We start from the raw sequence: 20,403 nt of genomic DNA, 5'->3' as shown, positions 1-20,403 counted from the left end.
TGAAAACAGCGAATTCTGTGACTATGTATTACTAGTGTTAATTAACTGTGATTTTTTAGTTAAAATTACAAATGGCAAATAAAAAAAAGCATTTAGTTCCCATTATGTATTCTTATTAATAATATGGCTGTATATTTATTTTTATAAACTTACTTAAATATATATAATGCAAAATATTTCCTGAAATAGAAAAACTTAAAAAAATAATAAAACTTTAAAAAATATCAATACTAAAGCAAAGAACAAACACAGGATTGATGTAGAAACCGGTAGACACTGGTAGAACTTCTTAATATCACAAAAAGTATTGTCATAAGATGAAATGGATTTGTTTATAAACAAAGAATTATATAGGACTTCTTAATATCACAAAAAGTATTGTCGTAAGATAAACCCCATATGTTTATAACCTAATGTTAAGAAAAATTAAAATGTTAACAGCATCTTTGCAAGCAATAGAAAGTTACGTAAAAAGAAAAAAGATTGTGCTTATTACTGTACATTAGAAGAAAAATTCACTGGAAAATTTTTATTTAAAAAATCTTCAACTTTGTCACAACCTAACTTATCTGATTGTAAAAAAATTATTATTTTGTTAACAATAACAGTTTTGCAGCTTTATTTGTTCATACTTGACTTCATGGCATCCTGAACAAAACTAAAAGAGTCTTTAGCTTGGCTGTTAGTAATTCTTCCAGCTGCTTTTTGAGGAGTAAATCCAGTTGTATTCTGAGGTGGAGGTATAAGTTTTGGAACCATTTGGTTAGAGTATAATTGTGGATGATTGTTTGTTGAGTAACCTGCATTGCCCCCTGAAATATGATTTTGAAATCTATTTTGATGATGCGACATGATTTGTGGTTGAAGCTGTTGTGTCACCCCTTGCTGTTGAGACGTAAAGTTTAGAAACAAGGGTGAACTCGCTGATTCATTATGCTGCATTTGAATAGTTTTTTGAGGCAAACCTGCATTAGGTGCGTGGATGTCTGATGCAAAAGGATCAAAGTTATCTGATTGAATCAACTTGTTAACAAAAGTTTGCTTTGGTTCTGTTTGATTTAGAACACTCTCTAAAGATTTTTCAGAACTATTTTTATTTTCTACACTTTGAAGTAGCTGTGCACGATATGTGCTCTGTGATACCAAATAATATCCAGAGCCTAAATTGTTTTTAGCTAGGCTGCTAGACACATTTGAATAAGGCGATGGGGATGATGCTTCTGAAAGTTTTTCTCTTTGATAAACTTCTGTGGATCTTACTGTGCTACTTTTATTATAAGCTAAAGAACTGGTTTGGGGAGGAAATGAAGGTTTTTGGAGATTGTTTTGAATACTGTTTGAAATTTTTGGTTGTTTTGAATTATAACAGGAAGAAAAAATGTCCAGGTAGTCTGTGGTTTCTACTTTATTGGCATTAATTGGAGAAAATGACTGCAAGTTTTGCTCAGGGATATCTTCATTTAAGAAATTGTCTTTATTGCTGACACTTTGCACATCACTTAAGTTGGAAAATGGATCAAATATAAAGGAATCTTGTTCTGAATGCTTTGGCTTTTCATAATCTTTTGTATTGATATCTAAACTTTTTAATAAAGATGGCTTGGATCGTTCCTAAAAATTGAAATACTTGCTTTTAACAAAACTTAAGTTTAAAGGCAAAGCAAAAAAAAAAAAGAAACGTTTATTATAACCTGTAAAATTATTCAACCTGTAAAATTTAATTTGATTTCACAATTAACTTTACTAGTTAGATATTTGAAGTCAAATTAGTATATTGCACAAAATAAGTTAGAGAACACCGTCAGGTTAGAACCTGTAAAAAATGTACCTGTACTAAAAGACCTTGAAATAAAGTATCTGGCACATCTAAGGAAGCCTTGTCTTTGATGACTTCGGTACCTGGAAAATTTGCTATTTATCAACTAGTTAACAGTAATACTAAATACCAGTTAAAGTAAAATAGCATTATTCCCTCAAAAACAAACTCTTTAATATTAACTTTGGAAATCATGAACTGGTTTATTTAAATAAAGATACATAAGTACAGGAAAATATTTCACCTTTTGTTGAAGGGGGAATCTCTGAATGAGGAACCATTTGGAAATTGTTTCTAAATTAAATAAAAACTTAGTACACTTATCAATAGATTGGAAATTTAGCACACAAACATCAAACTAAGACACAAGAGAACTGGAGGAGGTTTATTTATTTGATGCATAGATAACGTTGTTTTATAAATTTAACAGAGCAAGTTTTAAAATAAAAAACAACAACAACTAAACATCTATGCAATAAATAACTTAACCCAAACTTCAAAAATGTTAAACTTTTTCTATATATCACCATATTTGTTTTTTGTATATGCGAAACATACTTTTGAGAGGAAGCATTAAGAACAGGAGGTTGATACCCAAAAGAATCATTAATATCATTGTCCTTTTTCAACAGTGCTATAAAAAGAAGATTAAAGCTACTACCTTAAACAGTTTTAACACCATAAAATAACTAATTTTTATAAGTAATAATAGTAATTAGCTTATAAAATTAAAACAAATAGGAAAAAGTATAAAACTAAAAAATAAAACTGAAAAATAAAACTGAATAAAATTGAATATTTGACTAGAAATTTGTGAGAAGCTATAAATATCTTTATTCATTTCTCCAAAAAATGTACATTTCAAAGTTAAATTAAAATTTTGCAACTTAAAAATTAAACTAAATGAAAAAAAAAAAGAAGGTTCTTCTACTTTGTTGGCCAGTGAATGACCAAATAGTCTTTGAAGGTTGTGTAATTGTTGAAGCATCATTAAACTGTTGGTAATAGTCATCCTTTGTCACTTTACTTGCTGGCTGTGTTTGTAAAAGAGATGGGACAGCTTCCTTTACTTTGTCATATAGTGAGCTGAAGATATTGCTGTTAGCTAAATTCAAATAAAAGTAAGGATTCAGGAAAAAAGTCAATAATTATAAAAAAGAAAACTACAAAAATAAAAAGCATACTTGGAGGTGATGAAATTCCAAACCCAGATGAAGCTTGAGCAAACATAGTATCATTACCTGTGTAAAAAATACTTTTGTAATATAATTATGAAATCAGGGTTATTTTAAACACAAGGGTGAAACTAATAGTAATTGAGATCAAAAAATTAAAGGCAGTAAACCCTCATTTTTACTTTTCTACCAGCACCAAGTAATGTTTTTACAACATTTTAAAATACTTTGCACACTGGCATCTGTTTTTACTGTTTGGTTTGTAAAAAAGTTTAATTTTAAAATAAAACAATTCTTTTAAAGAAAAATGGGGTCTTGCAAGGGGGGGGGGGTGTTAAACTAATTTTTTTTTTCAATCAATTTTGAGGTACAAGAAATATTTCTTTTTATTTTCAAAAAAAAAAAAAAAAAAAAAAAAAAAAAGATTTTAAGATGATTCATAGAAGTTAAAAAAAGTTAAGTTCATGGTGAACATTGATATAGCAAAATTTTTGAAAACTTTGCCACCAGTGGCAAAATGACGACACAAGAAAATTGAGTAAAAACCATTTTTATAATTATGATTTAAAACTTTTTTTATTGAATTTAAATATTTCTAAATTAAAAATTACAAAAAAAAAAAAAAAAAATAGCAAAGAACTTTAATTTGTTTACTTTTAATGGAGTGATCCCTCTCAAGATCAAAAACTACTGTCAAGAGTTCCTAATAAAAAGAAAAATGAAAACACATAAAAATGAAAACACATAAAAATGAAAACACATAAAAATGAAAACACATAAAAATGAAAATGCATAAAAATTAAAACACATAAAAATTAAAACACATAAAAATTAAAACACATAAAAATTAAAACACATAAAAATTAAAACACATAAAAATGAAAAACTTTTAAAAGCAATCATAGAAAGCTCTTGTTTAAAAATTCTGCTCACCGTTGCAGCATTTCGTATATTCACATAAAAAGCATCTCCATGAAGAATGTCAGGAGGGCCATTAAAACCTTAAATAAAAAATGTTTTGTTTTTACTATTTTTAAGTTTATTAGCTGATTAAAAAAAAAAAAAAAGTAATGTCTCAATCACTTTTAAATAAATTTTTGTCTAAATCACTTCAAGAAAGAATTTTAAAATGCAAAAAAAAATTAGTTGACTAATTTATTGAAATAGCTCAATTTTTGTGACTTAATTTTCTAACTCATGCTTTGTTATAATAAAATTTAAACGCTTATAATGGCTTATAAATTAAAAAAAAAATTATGTTTAGAAAGTAAAACGTGGCACTGCATTCCATATATAACATAATCACATCATTTTTATTAGTATTTACCTCCATTTACTGTATGATAAATGGCAATCTCTGTGGGCAAAAAAATGAAAAATTATAGCAGTCAATCACCATGGTAGCAATAATGTTTTTGATCATCTGAATGTTGTACTAACAAATGAAAAAATAGCATTATAACATTTTCAAGGACACAGAAATTTTTTATATATGCACAACTCAGCATTGTTATTGTCGTTATATATAGTTTAATCTAAGAACAGTTAGTAAACATTAAGCTTGACATTGTGTATTATTTGAACAAAGAGAGGTTAAAGTAAAATTACTCCAAATCATTTTATATTGTTATCAGGGTCAGGCTTCAAGCCAACAAATAAGTTTGAGCTAAGATCAAGATTATCCCAAAGACAAATCTTAAATCTGAATAATTCAGAATAAAACACCATTCTAAGCTCTGTGTATGGGCAACTTACCCACTATAAGAATATATATTGCTATGGCAAAGTATATTTACTAAGCTAAACTAAACAGTTACCAAAACATTTAGATATTTTTTCTCTATCATTGATTATTTTAAAATTAACGTGTTGTATGAATTTCAATATTTGTAATCTATGATAATAGTTTTAAGATAAAATAAAAATACTTAAGAATACAATCAAGAATGCATTCTGCATTGATTATAACCATGTTTGTAGTTGCTACCACGGTGACTACTACTTCAACTTTTCTTTTGTTAATTTTTTATTTTGAAAATCTCGATTAAATATTTGTTTATTAGAAATTAATCTAATAAATATTTGTTATATGCTTGTAGATTTGTAATGGTGAAATTGTTAAAAAACTGAAAGATAGATAATGTAAGTACTTAATCCACATCTCTTAAGCTTCAGCTTGTTAGTAATTGCTTTAACCCAACACCTTAACAGTATGTAAAGCTTACAGTTTAAGCTTACAATTTGCTTGAGTGAGGGCAGTAATTTTTCTAAAAGGTTTACAGATGAAGAACCAATTTACTAATTTTCATTGTGTGTTTAATTACACAAGTGTGTTCATACTTATTTTTATTGTGTCTTTGAAAATTACAAATATCGCGTGCATTCTTATTGCGTTAAAAAATATATGCATCTTTTAAAAGAAAAACAGTAATAAACTGCTTTCCAGAAAAAAAATTCAAAGCGTTTTTATCTTTAATCAGGGATATAATTCTTGCTTTCATTTTTTCTCTTAAAAATCATGCAAAAATAAAAACAATTAATATTATTTATTAAATAAAAATAATTAATATTATTGATCAATAGATTAATAATTTCAAAATTGCAAGAAATTATTTCATTAATGAAACTTATATCAAAAAGTTAGCTCTTTAAGTGTTTGATATCATAGCTTTAATTTTATTCATAAAGTTAACTAACATAAAACAGATGAAGAAGTTTTAAAGAGATTGAAAAAGCATACCTTGAAGATTGCGTATATTATCTGAATGCTTGCGTATATACTTTGTAAATTCTTTGTCACCCTTATCAACAACATAACGTATAACTTGCAATGCCTAGAAAATACCAAACAATATTTGTAAAACTTTACAACTCAAAACTAAAAAAAAGATTTTAGTTGAATTATATTGTACTCTCTTTGAATTACTTGCATTATACTTCTCTAATGAAGTAAAACTATAATTGTTAAATAAGAAATTCTGAAAAGTAGTTGGAACAACACTTAGTTATTCCAATTGCTTTCCAAAATTCTTTATCTAATAATTATAGTTTGCTTCTCCTATTGTCATATATTATTCTATTATTGCCATTATTATTGTCTATCATTATTTTTAGTACCTGTAAACATCAGTTTACATCATATTGGCAATGATAGAATCTATTTTTTTTTCTCTTCAAAATATGGTTTGTAATTAATGAGGACCTTTGATTATGTAGAGTGAAGCTTAACAAAAAAACAGGAAATTTTTTTATTATTTTATTACATATATAATGCCACATATAATAAACAAGTTCAGACAAGTACTCAAGGACATCCTAATCCTATCGATTTATTAAAAATTTAAGAAAAAGAACTCCTATGAGAGTTTTCTGTTAACAATACTATTAGATTATTTGAAATGGTTTGTTACTAACATAGGCAGTGCTTTGGAACTGCATCAGCCACAAGTCACAGGAGATCACTTTGCAAATGGATTTTATGAAGAAGCTGATATGTATATTGTAAGGTGAAAAGATTGCAAATAGATGTTAAAAAAAGGCAACCAACATCTCTAACAACATCTCCCCAACCTCAGTGGTTGGGAAAATGTTGAAGATATAAGTAAAACACATATAATAACAACATGACTATAAGCATCTTCAAACTACAGTTCTATGAGATGGTTCAGACAATACGAAGGAGACTTTAAACCTTTAGGCAAAACATTTTTAAGCAACATAAATACTAGAAATATAAAAGCATTCTAATACTTTTTTAATACACATATTGTGTGAGAACCCATTTATAATAAAATGATGAATGACCATCTATTCTAAGATAACTAAGGTTCATGCATCAATGAAATAGCCAATTGTTTTTATCAGCATCATGGCAAATTTAAAAAAAAAAAATATTTCTTACCTGTAATACCTTACCCATTACTTGGTTGGTTTTTAGTTTTTTCTTACCATAAATTACATAAATTACATAAATTACAAGATAAACTCTATAACTACTTATCACAAACGTAATTTTTTTTCACCAAAAACAGAAACACTTAACTCAAACACATTCAACTGTATGTCAACTCAAACACATTCAACTGTATGTCAAAACATCAGCAGCCAATTTTTTGGATTTAACCACTAGTTTTTACCGTAAAAAAATGCACTTGCTGAGAAAAAGTATCACTTAAGAAACTCATACTTATAAACTCTTTCACTATACATGGCCAACTCTTCTAATACCGATACATCAAACAATCAATGTGACACTTTAAAGGAGATTTCTTTTAGCCAGAAACACATTGAAGTTAGAACTGAAAATTGACTTCAAAGATATAATCATCACTAGAGCTGTTTTGCAGAAAAGCATAATGCAAGACTAATTTAAACATTCAATAAACTATTTTAATTTTTGTAACCAGTCATAACTTTTAAATCTTTATAACTTAAAACTTTTATGTGATAAACAAAAACTCTTTATAAAATATCAAGTAAACTATGGTATAGCCAGTAATAACCAGTTATAATAAACAGTAATAACCAGCTGTAATAACCAGTAAATTATGGTATAACCATGTTTTAGATTAGTTTAAGTAATTAAGAAAATATTGATATCAGAACAAAATATAAAATAAAGTACACCATTGAATTTAATCTACCTTTAGTTTCACATGCAGTGATTTTTTTTTCAGACGGTCAATTAAGAAATCTGCCATATATATACAGTAGTCAATTGACTCATATGATATTTCTAGGAAGTTACTAAGTTAAGGTTACTTTTATTTAAAATTAAAAACCTAAAAAAAAAAAAAAAAGCATAAGCTTATAAATGTAAAAATAACGCATAAGCTTATAAATGTATAAATATCTCTTTATAAAACTACCAACTGTTATAAATGCAAACTTGTATGTATTCACTTATATACAATATTAAATGAATTATCAAATATATTGTTAAAAAGATACTTTGAATGTCTTCAAAGAGATAACCAGGAGTCGGATTAGGACTATCAGAAGTTGCCTTCATCAGAAGTGGTACCTTAAAAAAAATATGAAACAATTTTAAAAGAGCTTTGCTTTCTAAATACATAAGAAAGCACAAACTGCTGTAATCTAATCAGACATTTTCATAGCAAGAAACAGAACTTTCAAAACTAATTACAACTAAACCCAAGAGTTTTTTAAATAGAAAATAATTTCAACAAAAAATCAATCAAAATATTACATTCTACTTAAAACATCATTGCAATTAGATTTCAGTAACTATAATTGCTCCAAGTTTTTTTCTGTTAAGCAAGTATTCAACTTATAAAAAATAAAAATATCGCCAACATTCAACAACACTCTGTCCTCTGTAAATCAACTGATACAATCTTCTCAGTATTTAGCAATATCAAACTATGCTCATACATAGCAAGGCCTATCATAACTACTTGAATAACTAGATACTACAATAATCAAATCCAATTAAACTCAATCAATTCAGCATTGAAAAAGAAAAAAAAAAAAATTATGTTTAGTTATAAAATTTTTCCACTAAATTTCATCATTTAATATATATACAAAATAGTACAGTTAAAATAATTGCTATAAAAAACATTCAATTCAATTACAACTTTATTTTCAAACATTTGAAAACTCTTATTAAAACATAGTCTTAATAGATATAATATAAAAAAAATATTTTATCATATTTGTTAAGACTATATTTTAATATATGAAATACTAATTAATATATAACATATGGCAAATATATTATAAAACACTGTTATGCTTTATTAGCTAGGTAGAAAAATAGAATTAAATATGAGTTTGAATTCTTTTGTTGTTTTTTTTTATGAAAGCTTTCATGGGTTTTAAGATAAATATAAAAGCATCTAATAAGTTTTCAAACAAAGAACTGAAAGATTTTTTGTATTGCAACATTAGTTATGCTAACTCTGTTGAACTGATAAAATACTGGTAAAAATACTAAAACATGTGGTCTTCACTGTGGTCTAACGCACTTGAAATTTTCTTTTTATGCTAAAAAACGAAACTTTTTAAAAATAATTTATATGCTGTTTATCAGGTTATAATGTGGTCTAACCAGTTTTACAAAATCTTAATAATTACAGAGTGCCTACTGTTATAGAACAAGCAATAATTTAAAAAACTAGTAATGATAGCCTAACTAAGCATCACAAAAAACTTTTACTTCTAGAAAGTATTTGCCAAATTTGTAAATTTGTAGAAGTATTTGAAAAAATTAGAATCCACTGTTAAATATTTAGTGAACTTGCTGAACTAATGCATAAAAAATTTCAAGTGAGCCAATCTTTGATGCTTGAGAAGAGGCAATTCATTTCTTATAACACTTGTGCAAATTTGAGTGAAATAATTGTAAAACAAGTATTATCACTGTAAAAAAAGAAAACAGATGTATATAAATTGACATAATGCAGGTGTATGCTTGAATAAAAGAGCTTCATTCTTAGTTTTTCTACTAGACACTGAATTAATTTTTAAAAATTCTAAAACTTTTTTATGATGAGAACCTATTGCACACCATAAACATTCTACTAAAATTACTATTTGAGAGTAATGTTATGACCCTAATTGTTCATGAATTATAAACAATTCAGCAGTCCAGATTCGAGGTATTTGTTTATATTCATTTTTGCTTCGCCTCTAAGTAGTTGTTTTTTCTTTACTTTACATCGTTATTGTACAGTAAGGGCTACCATTACAATGGTTTTCTTTGCAGACTGCGAAAAAGACAGACCTAGCAATCCTACAATTTCTCAACCTGTGTAAAGAGGAGCATAGTTAACTTTAACAGCGATATATGACTTGGTATAGTTTTTTCACCATAAAACGATGGATTTGAGTATACCACAAAATAATTAAAATGTATTTTCAAAACCATTGTCATGATTGTTTTTTTAATATACTTTTAACATTTAATATTATTTTACTTAACATACTTTTATGAAAATTTTCTTTCTTTTGTTAGTATAAACGTAAAAATACGTTTTATGTCTAATAAATCATAAGAATCTACAAACCTTGGAAGAAAAGGCAACTTTGCTCATCATTTCTGCAGCCATGTTTGTCGCCGTGATTGTTCTTATTAGCAATTAAACAAATACGTCAGAAGACGGTAAACAAAAAAGAATTTCGTTAGTTAATTACGGGATGACCCAAAAGTAAAAAAAAATAAAAAAAATGGTTGAAATTTTGTAATAGCATTAATATTCGCCTTTGATAGTTTACTGAATGTTAAATAATTATCCATTTTATAGAAAAGTAGTTGACAGAATTAAGTTATTTAAAATTAAGGTAATTAAGCTCGTAAAAAATGAATTTACTCCTAATCAACGTATAACTGATTCTTCATGACTTTTAGACTCTGTGTATCTAACTCAATATTACATGCTTTGATCTCTATCTTGAAATTTTTATTTTATAACAAGAACAATGGTTTCATGTAACAGCTGCATACAGTTAAATTCTAATAAGAAGATAGAGAAAATCGAGTCAATAACAAGCTTATTTAAAAATCGTTACCAGCCAAGTAGAATGAGCAACTATAAAGCAGTAGAAAAGTTTTCAACTAGTTGTAAAATTTTCGTTTTTTTATTACATTTTCACTAAAAAGACTTGTAAATGAAATTTTTTTCATTTATTTAAATTTTAAACATTTTCTTTAAAACATACTTCATAGTTTTAATCACTATTAAAATGCGCCAATTGGATGAAAAAAAATTAGTCAGCCAGTCGAGGCATTTTCAAAAAAGTATTCCAATTTCTGTTTCATCCGGCCAATTATCCTCATTTCAAAACATGGGATTTATTAGCATAATTCAATTTGCTTTTGGTTTGTTTCAGAATAAAACGAACAGTTTATGTTGATAATTGAGCACCGTGGTATCTTTTGACATTAAATGCAATTTTCGTTGCAGACATCGTCAAATTTACTTTGAGCTCCCCCTGGATGTGGCATTTGTTAACTGGTCATTGGCCTTTTAGAAACGGCCGGACTGATTTGTTGAGTTTTGCTGTGTGCTTTGCAGGTTATATATGATGATAGAATTTATGAACCATGATTTGGAAATAAATATTGGATCAAGATAATGATTAAAAGGAAACTTCTCTGTTTACTTTTATCAACATTTTATTTACTTTGATGCAATTTTCTCATGGTATTTTGTTCTTGGCGTCATTCCTGATGATGTTTTGTTCTTAGCGTCATTCCACGCCAAGTGGTTCAGAGGTCCCAACGCAACCATTTAAAGTTTTGATAAAGTTTTGTCAACATGCTGTTAAACATGAGACATAAATATTGTTGAAGTTTAATTTGAAATGTTGATTAATTAAGAATTTATGTTACTTTTTGTAAGCAGACCCAAACTTCGGTTTTATTCCGTTGATAAGAATTGGATTTCTAAGCTCTTACATTTTCGCAACAAAACGCTTAAATATCTAAAAAACGTAGTTTCTGAGTAAACCGAGGGTAAAGAGTACAAAAAATTTATTTCGAGTTTTATATCTTGGCTGCATTTCAGTCAATGGGTATCTCTAGAGACAAAAAATTTCGGTATGGTTATTTTGTCTGAAAGTTCAACATATCAACATAATGGTGTGGAGCAAAAAAATACGACTTGGGTCTGAAGAACCAACAGTTATACAACATTTTGGACGTATTTCACAGAACTTAAAAAAAAAAAATTTCTTTCTTATGCTCCACAAAAATTCTCTTAAACTAACCAATAGCAATTTTTTCCGTATATGCAACTTTTTTAGCACCAACCCACACAAATATAAAGTATTTTTTCCTGAACAAGGTCAGCTAAATGCCTCTTGTTCATAAAATTTCCAAACTTTTTTTAAAGATGTTGTGAGGAGGGAGAAAAGTTAAAAGACAGCGAAAAGACGTACATACAGAAACTTATTCACCATGTCATATAAATAAACGATAACACGATAAAACGTAATGAAGTAAAAATAAAAAACAACGATTAAGAAAAGACGTACACACAGAAACCTATTTACCTGTCAAGTAAATTAATCATAAGTAGATATAGCAACGAAACAAATAATAATGGAGAACTATAAAAGCTCAGAAATAGATTTACGAAGGACTTAGAAAAGAAATAAAAAGAGAAGAAGGCAGAGTTTTAAAAAAAGATTTTTAAGAAGAACTTTAGAGAAAGAGAGCTTTTATTATTGAAGAATTTAAAATTGTTGATAAAACAGAAGTAAAAGAAATAAATAGAAGTAGAAGAAAAATTGTTTGAAGAGAACTAAACAGAAGTTTCGCCGCTGTTTATAAAGAAAAAAAAAGAAGAAAGATATTTGTTTAAAGCTAGAAGAGCTATAGAGGAGTTATTGATAAAAGACAGTATTGAGCACTACAAGTAGCGTAAGAGAATATTATTTGTATTGTGTAAAAGTTATCAATATAAGAGTACTAACCATTACACATTAATAAAACAATTGTTGAGTTTTATTGCATCATAGAATACACTGAGGAAGGTGAATATAAATTTAGCCCTTTTAGATTAAACCGTGCCCATTCATAACCAAACTATCCCCAAACCTACCTTTTTCTAACCGAGTACTCCCAGACCATTAACCTCGATCCCAACCTCCATATACCTAATCCAGATAACTCTAAACCCAAACCTTCTCCTTCCCCTTACCTTCATTTACTAAACACTAACAAACATTAAATTAAAATTATAACTTGAGTTTATTAAAAGAAAAAAGCCACCCTCACAATATCCTGGCAATTAGTTTGTACTTTTTTTTCCAGTAGGCTAAATTTCCTGTAGTGCTAAGACTTCTTGCTGCTTCTACCATTTCGCTCTAATACTTTTAAGTTCATAACATATTTTTGTCCTTGACCAACTACTTGAAATAAAAGTTAAAACTTGACTTTTTTTACGTGGATTACGGAATAATGATTTATCTTTCGATTCTAATATCAAATTTGAACAGTCGATATAATTCTCACACTACACACTGGCACTGCTTAAAGGTAGAACTTCATTTGGTGACTGGAAAATTTAATTAGCAACAGTTGTTTACACTTTTTGAATTTTTCTTTTTACATAACCAGTTATATAAAAAAAATGACGATATTGATGACAGATGAAAATATCATCTGTCATCAGTATCGTCAATTTTTTTAATTAATTCATTTGCAGAATTTGCGGTTGAATAAGCTTTATGACAACTTGAATATAATTTTTTCTTGAGCGAATGACTTTGTTTGTCAACTTTGGCAGACTGACGTGTGTAGTCAATCTCTCGGTCAATACTTCGTAACTCGTTAGGTGAGCAACGATGGGGCATTTAAAAAGGATTTGAACAATAGCGCTTCAAATTCGTGAATTTAAATAACAACAATGACTTGTGTTGGAAACAAATGCAATTAATATCTCAATATATAAGTTTGTCTGACAATCAAATTCTGTTCCTTATTAGGAAGTTCTGAGTAAATGTTAAAAGTTAAATCGAAAAAAGTGGCACGGACTTCTGTCAAATTTTCCAATACAAAAAGGACTAAAATTTTCTTCAACAGACATTTTAACATGTAAATAAATTTAATATAATACTTTTTCTATATTCCATAATTATGTGTAACTTAAAATATTCAGATTAAGTTTATAAATCTAATTTAGAAAGTCTTGTCAATTCAACGTAAAACTTATTTAGTAAAATTTGCTAAATAATGTTTGTAAAATACTAAAGGCTTTGTAGACCTAACTTCACTTATGTAACTCAGATTTCTTTTTATTCATAGGATAAATAACTCCAAACGGATTTTCAATGTTCCAAGGAGTATCTGAAGTGCCACTTTAAGGTATTTTACTTTTGGCGCCGTAATTATTTTAGAACAATTCAGGTTGGGCATTTGTAAAAGAACTGATTTTTTACTCCATATTATTATGTTTCTTGATTACTTTTTTTACTTGATTACTTTGTTTCTGGAGATATGGTTCAACAAAAAAAAAAATTCCTGGGGCCAAATTTTTAACGCCAGTCAGAGAACCATAGACTGAAAAATGACGGCGATTACAAATGACAGCGATTTACATCGGTTCCAAAAAAAAAACCTTTGGAGGCATGCGTAAACACATATGGTAGAGCAGTTATACAAAATTTTAAAATGTTTTAATTTTTTCCGAGAGAGTTATTCAATTATTTGATATTTTAGCAAAAACACTATAAAAATTGATTTTACCTGATTTTTATATTCATTTAACACCAATTGTCATAGATGGTAGAAATAAAGCAAGAACAATCTACAATTACCACCCTTTGGTAGTTTTGTAATTATGTTTTAATTTGCTATTAACTATTTAGAAATTGGTTAACTAAATTTTAGCAAATTTAACATCCCTGACGTCAAAATTGGTGGGTTTATTGGAGATTTAATGAATTAATTTAAATAGCTATAAGATGACAGGGCTGTCAAGCTTGCTAAAAATGAATTAACGTATTCGGCTTAAGTTACCCAGTTGATGGTGATAAAAAAGTTTAAACAAAAAAGTGGGAAAAGAAGGGTCCCTTTTCCACTTTTTTGTTACTTTCTAAAGAGAGTTTACAACCTTTATTATTAAAAAACTACACTAATTTGTGAAAAATGGCCTAGATTTTAATAATGAAAAAGTTCCTTGAGGAGTTAGCAATAACTACCAAAAGCTGTTCAAAGAATGACACCAAAATTTTTATTGCCTGAGCTGTTCAATTTAGATTCAGTTCATAATACTCCACCTGCTCGAATATCTCTGAAATGTGAATGCTTGATTAGTAAGATTGGAAAAGTAAAGCTCAATAAAGTGTCAAAGACAAATAAAAAGAAACAAACGGTACATGTTCATAACCAATTTCAAGAGCCTCATTATATTGTAACAAGTTGAAAAAAAAGCTCAAAGTGTCTAACAATAATTGATTGAGGTTGAAGTCACTTCTGTACAGCTGGAAAAAGACATCAAAGCTTGCAACCGTTGGTTTTAAATAATCAAATCGAAGTTGACAAAATTGCATCTTTAGTCACTGCCGCAAAGGAAACCAAGTAACCTATAGCAAACAATTTTAGTAACTCCAGATAAGGTATATCTCTTTTCCATTAAAAAATTATGAATCCCAAAATTTTTATAAATTGAAACACACTTATTTGTAAGTGTGTCTTATCATGTTCAATAGTTATTACCAGGATTAATCTCCAGGGATTTTTCTAATGCAGACATGCTGATTTGTTATACAAGAATATCATCTTCTGCATCTAGCATCACAAACTCTTCATCATCTTCATGTGTAGCATTTCCTTCTTAAGTAACAATTTTATTGTTGAAATGATTATTATTAATTTTATAATTATATATTATACCAATTTATAAAAATTTTAAACTAACAGTTTCTTTATAATTTAGTTCTGTAAATATAGTTACTCTTTTATTTGCTTAGGACCATCAAAAGCAAAGATTTCTTATGCCAACAGGCTTGGACTGGGCCGCCGGGAAACCAGGAGATTCCTGGTGGGCTTCAAACGGAATTATCGGACTTTGCAAAGAAATAGGAAAGTTTCGAAATAACTCTTTAAGATGAATATAATTTAATATTTGACACGGAAGTATCTGACACTGTCTCGGACAACATGCAAAAATATAAACCCGAAGAATCTGAAACTGTCTTTACAATCCCAGAAGTGGAAAACAGTGACTGCCACAGAAATAAATGCAAGTCTTGAAAAAAATGTTACTTTTTCCTCCAGAAGTTTAACTTGCATAGTCTTGCGTATTCAAATTTGTTTCTGGCTTAAAAATTTGTGCTGACATTATCCTCATCCAAGTTAGCTTGTGAAAGGTCATTTTCGAAATTGAAATATATTTTGAACAAATTAAGAAATTTGATGAGCCAGTCAAGTTTACAGTCATTCATGCTGATGTCTTGTGAAAAAGACCTTCTTCCGAGAATTAATAACGATGCAATTATTGATGTCTTGACATCGACTAGTCAAACGATGAAAAAGTTGCTATACTAGTCAATTTTGAATAGCGATTGTGTCTACTATTTCTAGACTCCAACTTATAGCAGTGTTTTAGAAATAATTATTTTTATCAATATTTAGGCTGGGAAGTTTAAATTTTTTTTTTCATACTTTAAATAATAATAAACAATGTGTCTAAAAATAAAAAGTCCTTTACTAATACTTTTTATAATATACGTAAATTTAGAAAAGTAAGGGCGTTAATCATAGTCACTGTCATGGGCAGGGTGAAGGCTCTCGGTGCCCCTATATATATATATATATATATATATATATATATATATATATATATATATATATATATATATATATATATATATATATATATATATATATATATATATATATATATATATATATATATATATATATATATATGTTAAATATATGCAACATACAATAAAGTAGACCGCCGTGACAAAATTTCCCGGGCAGTTTTTTCAAGCCAGTCCAACCCTGTATGCCAATATTGTTAAAACTCAAGACATAATCAATGTTCAACTCAATACCAGCTTTTTTAACGCCAAAGTGAAGAAATTGAAATCTGCTTTGAACTAGTCAACTGGTGTCAGACTGGTTGAGCCATATTTTGCATTAAGATTTTGGTTGTCAAAAATTATAAAATTTTACAGAATATGACACAGCAATAAAGAACACAGACGTTGATTATTGCCAGATTTTAGAAGAACTAATCAATCATGTTCTAATTGAAAGGTAACACTTGAACAATCATCTCCTCAACCTTTAAATTGATAGTAGAGGATCATTTTTGAAAATGAATATTGGTGCTATTAACCTATCAAAGGCAATTGATGAAATATTTTGATTTGATCTATTCAAGCAATATTAGGTTCAAAATTTTATGCAACCTTAAAGTTGACAACCTTTTGTGTAGAATTCAATCACATTTAAACAAACGCCTATGCAGTTGGTGTGACATTGACTTAAAAAATCTTTCTACCAGAAGAGTCTCAAGAACATTTGGATGTATAAAGACAATCACAAAAAGTTTGTTCCTGCTGTATCAAATAAAAGCAAATTCAAGGAGTTCTGCTACGTGATCTAAGCTTTTTTGATCATGGCAGATGACTCAAATTTTTTTAAATTTTTGCTTTATTCTTTTTTGGAGGTTGCTAATAATCTTTTCAAGAAGCTTCTTCAGTAAAACGAAAATATGTCCAGCAAAACTAAACATTCAGATGCTGTCATTTCACGGTTATTAAATTCTACGGGCTAAGTGCAGCAGCCTGTTAAAGAATGTTGTCACTTCAAATAATGGCAGAAAATCTTGCATATTTCAAGCTATAGGCTTTATTGAAACTTTAGGGCTCTTTAGAAGTGGTGTTAATTCATGTATTAGACGAACCATGGATGAAAGAATGCTGAAAAAAATCCAACTGTTCAAGACTTTATACCTCTTTTTGCCAGTCACTGTAACTCCTTAAACACATGCTGTTTTCTGCCATGTTCCAAAATTTTTTGAACATTATAGCAGTTTACTTGGATTATTTAGTGAACATGCAACAAAAGCAATGCATTCAATATTCATGATCACTGGAGAAGGTACAAAAGAAACGAATTAGCCAGACTATAGATTTAAGCCTTTGCAGTGCATTGTCGACTTCAATTGAATTAAAGAAAATTTTTAACTATAAAATATTTACAAAAAAAAAAAAAAAAAAAAAAATGAAATGAAACAAAATAAGAACACACCTAATGTTTCTCATGTTCAGTGGAATGCATATTTATTTTTGCATTTTTCTCTTTTCTGTATCTTTATTTAGAGAACAGTTAAGTTAAAAAAAAAATGTATCCTTTGTTAAAACTTGCTAATTAAAGGTCTTTTTCATTGAAATGTTAAAAATTAAATCTCTTCTTAATAAAACTAAAAGATTTTGATATTTTGCTTAGCTTCTCTGCCACACGTGTATATTCATACTTCCAAAGTGTTGCTGGACAAACGTCGTAAGAATCTTCAACAAGGCATTTTGGCGCGCTAGTTTTTCCTTAGCAATCATTACCAAAGGCCTTGAAACAACTGATTCGCTTAAATTTTTTGTTTATCTTGAATACATTTTGATGGTTTATATAAAACCTTCCAGCCACCTTATTTTGCAACCACCTATTTTGAGGATTAAGTATTTTAATGATCTTCGATATGCTTTGGTTGCCACTTTTGCAGGTCTTCCGATACTTTTCAATACTTTTCGATACTTTTTCGATGCTTTTCAATACTTTTCGATACTTTTCAATACTTTTCGATAACTTTTAGATGCTTATTTTCTTAATTATATTTTTATAAAACCACTTTCAACTTTTTTTTAAATACCATTAGAACAAAAAGAGAATGTATATTTGAAAAGAGCACATGTTAGCATTTAATTTTTAAAAAAGACTTTAAAACTTGAAATACCTTATCATAAGATTATTAAAAATAATATCAAAACAACTTTGTTATTTGCATTAAAATTTTATCACCTTTTTCATTTTGACCTGACAGACCAATATGGCCCTAAAAATAACACTTTTTCAAATGGTATTGACTAAAATTTTCTTCTAAGATAAATACTCCCTTTAAATTAAGTCTGGATTTTTCTTTTTATCCAATACCAGTCATTTTCCAGTAATACAAGTAATACCAGTAACTGTCATTTTCAAGATCTTCTGATGCAATCATCCGTCTTACTTGTATTCAATACACCTGCTTTAACTTTGCTATATGATAAATTAGTTAGCATTGACCTGATCTTTTTCTGATAATTTTAATCTTTCAAAATTTTTGAAAACTAGTGCTTTATAAACCGTTTGATTAGTCCAATTGTGAAGTAGAACCAAATATATTTTGTTTAAAGGTACTAGAGCAGCATTTTTTTCCCCTTGTAGACACCTGGCTATACATTCTCATTTAAACTGTTTAAAAACAAGGATACTTAGTGAAGCATCCTTGCAACAGGAAACCACAAATCCTTATTGGATTTTTGCAATAACGTTTTAACATTGTTTTAGTCGTCTTTTAAGTGTAAGGTGTGTCCAGCTAATATGAAGGATGTGCAATAGAAATAGTCAGCTGATTTTTTTCTCTCTAAGTTTTGGGGACGGCAAATGGCGTACATTTTCTGATGCCTCTTATTTACCTTTTCATTATTGATTGGCAGCAACTCAGATAAATTGAAGATTTATCTAGGTCTCAAAATAGGATAAATAGCATATCAAGATACTTCTCACAAGCTTAGTAATTCTTTGAATCGTTTGAAATCGCACATTTTGAACAGATAAATCATAAAACCCAAACAATTTCTAGCAACTATTTAAACAGGCAAAATGTTTGTAGTTCCCTACAGAAATAAAAAGATAAGAAACAATTGTTATATTTACAATAAAGTAAAAAACAACAGTTGCATAAATGCCAAAAGCAACGCGAAAATAAACATCACTATTGAAATCGCCATGTTTGAATAAAGTAAGAAACATCAAATAACGGAATGAAACAATTTTTTGTTAAATTATGTAGTCATTAAAAAGTATTTTTTTGTTCAACATAATCACTAATTATGCAGTTACAGGAAATCTAGCAGAACACTAAACTAGTCTCCTCGCATAAATATGAATATCGTTGAACTTTGGCTGAATAAAAAACTTCAAATTTTTTAATCAGCAAAACTTCAATGCTGGAGCTAAAATTTTTCTTTAATTGTTTATATTCAAAGCAAAATTTTTAATCTTTGTTTTTAGAGAGATTAACTTTTTTTTTAAACTTGTAAGTAAGACATGTTAGGGAAGTAACTTGTGAGTGAGCCATGTTCGGGAACTAACTTGTAAGCGAGACATGTTAGGGAACTAACTTTAAGTGAGACATGTTAAGAAACTAACTTGTAAGTGAGACATGTCAGGGAACTTGTTTAGAGACAGAAATCACGGTTTGAAATTAAAATCTTTAAAGTTTTTTTTTTCAACGGGTCAAGTAAAGTTAATTGTTTTTTGATGAACCGATTTACTTGTGTAACTATTTACTTGTATATATATGTTATTTTATAAAAGATTAAAAACAAAAACAAGATGAAACGAAGCCAAGTTTTTACTCAAAAATAAAGGTATGTTGGTTAATAGTTTGATTGATGGCTAACGTATTCATGAGTTTTAGTTAAGGTTGCTAGTTTTTATAAATGTTTTTTTCAACATTGCATAGTGTGACATTCTATACCGAAACCCCAAGACTTGGAATTACATACAAAAACTTTTAAAATTAACTTCATTGAACACCGTACTGAATTACTTTTTTTTTTTTGTTTGTTTATTTTATTTTGTTAGTTCAAAAGCTCAAATAATTCAAGGTATGCGTATCTCTTTTTTTCTTCCTTTCGATAGTTTACGATGTTTCTGGACAATAA

The 20,403-nt window shown here is 28.2% G+C and overlaps 1 protein-coding gene across 1 annotated transcript; it reads right to left on the bottom strand.

Annotated features, from left to right (window-relative positions):
• Nucleotides 1-91: 91 nt before the first annotated feature.
• On the bottom strand, nt 92-10,425 carry LOC145184344 (uncharacterized). Its single transcript, XM_090093988.1, has 12 exons — nt 10,023-10,425; nt 7,942-8,014; nt 7,635-7,726; nt 5,732-5,825; nt 3,925-3,992; nt 3,646-3,694; nt 3,001-3,057; nt 2,748-2,921; nt 2,375-2,450; nt 2,061-2,110; nt 1,829-1,899; nt 92-1,611 (listed from the first exon to the last, which is right to left on the bottom strand). Exons 1-12 carry the CDS (start codon nt 10,062-10,064, stop codon nt 619-621), a joined length of 1,839 nt encoding a protein of 612 aa, XP_089950114.1. The 5' UTR covers nt 10,065-10,425; the 3' UTR covers nt 92-618.
• Between the last annotated feature and the right edge of the window lie 9,978 nt (nt 10,426-20,403).

Source organism: Hydra viridissima, unplaced genomic scaffold, assembly GCF_058129835.1.
Source record: "Hydra viridissima isolate aposymbiotic clone 2 unplaced genomic scaffold, HvirCarnegie_v1 scaffold_7, whole genome shotgun sequence".
Taxonomy (NCBI): Eukaryota; Metazoa; Cnidaria; class Hydrozoa; order Anthoathecata; family Hydridae; genus Hydra; species Hydra viridissima.
Note: the sequence above shows the minus strand (reverse complement) of the source record. Positions and strands in the feature narration are given on the sequence as shown.

Bases quoted from the DNA above. Each gene is read 5' to 3' on its own strand.
- LOC145184344 (XM_090093988.1), bottom strand. From the start codon at position 10,064: ATGGCTGCAGAAATGATGAGCAAAGTTGCCTTTTCTTCCAAG. The intron at 8,015-10,022 runs GTTTGTAGATTC...ATTTTTTTTAAG, and splicing joins AAGTTGCCTTTTCTTCCAAG to GTACCACTTCTGATGAAGGC. The intron at 2,111-2,374 runs GTATGTTTCGCA...TATTTAATTTAG, and splicing joins CTTAATGCTTCCTCTCAAAA to AAACAATTTCCAAATGGTTC.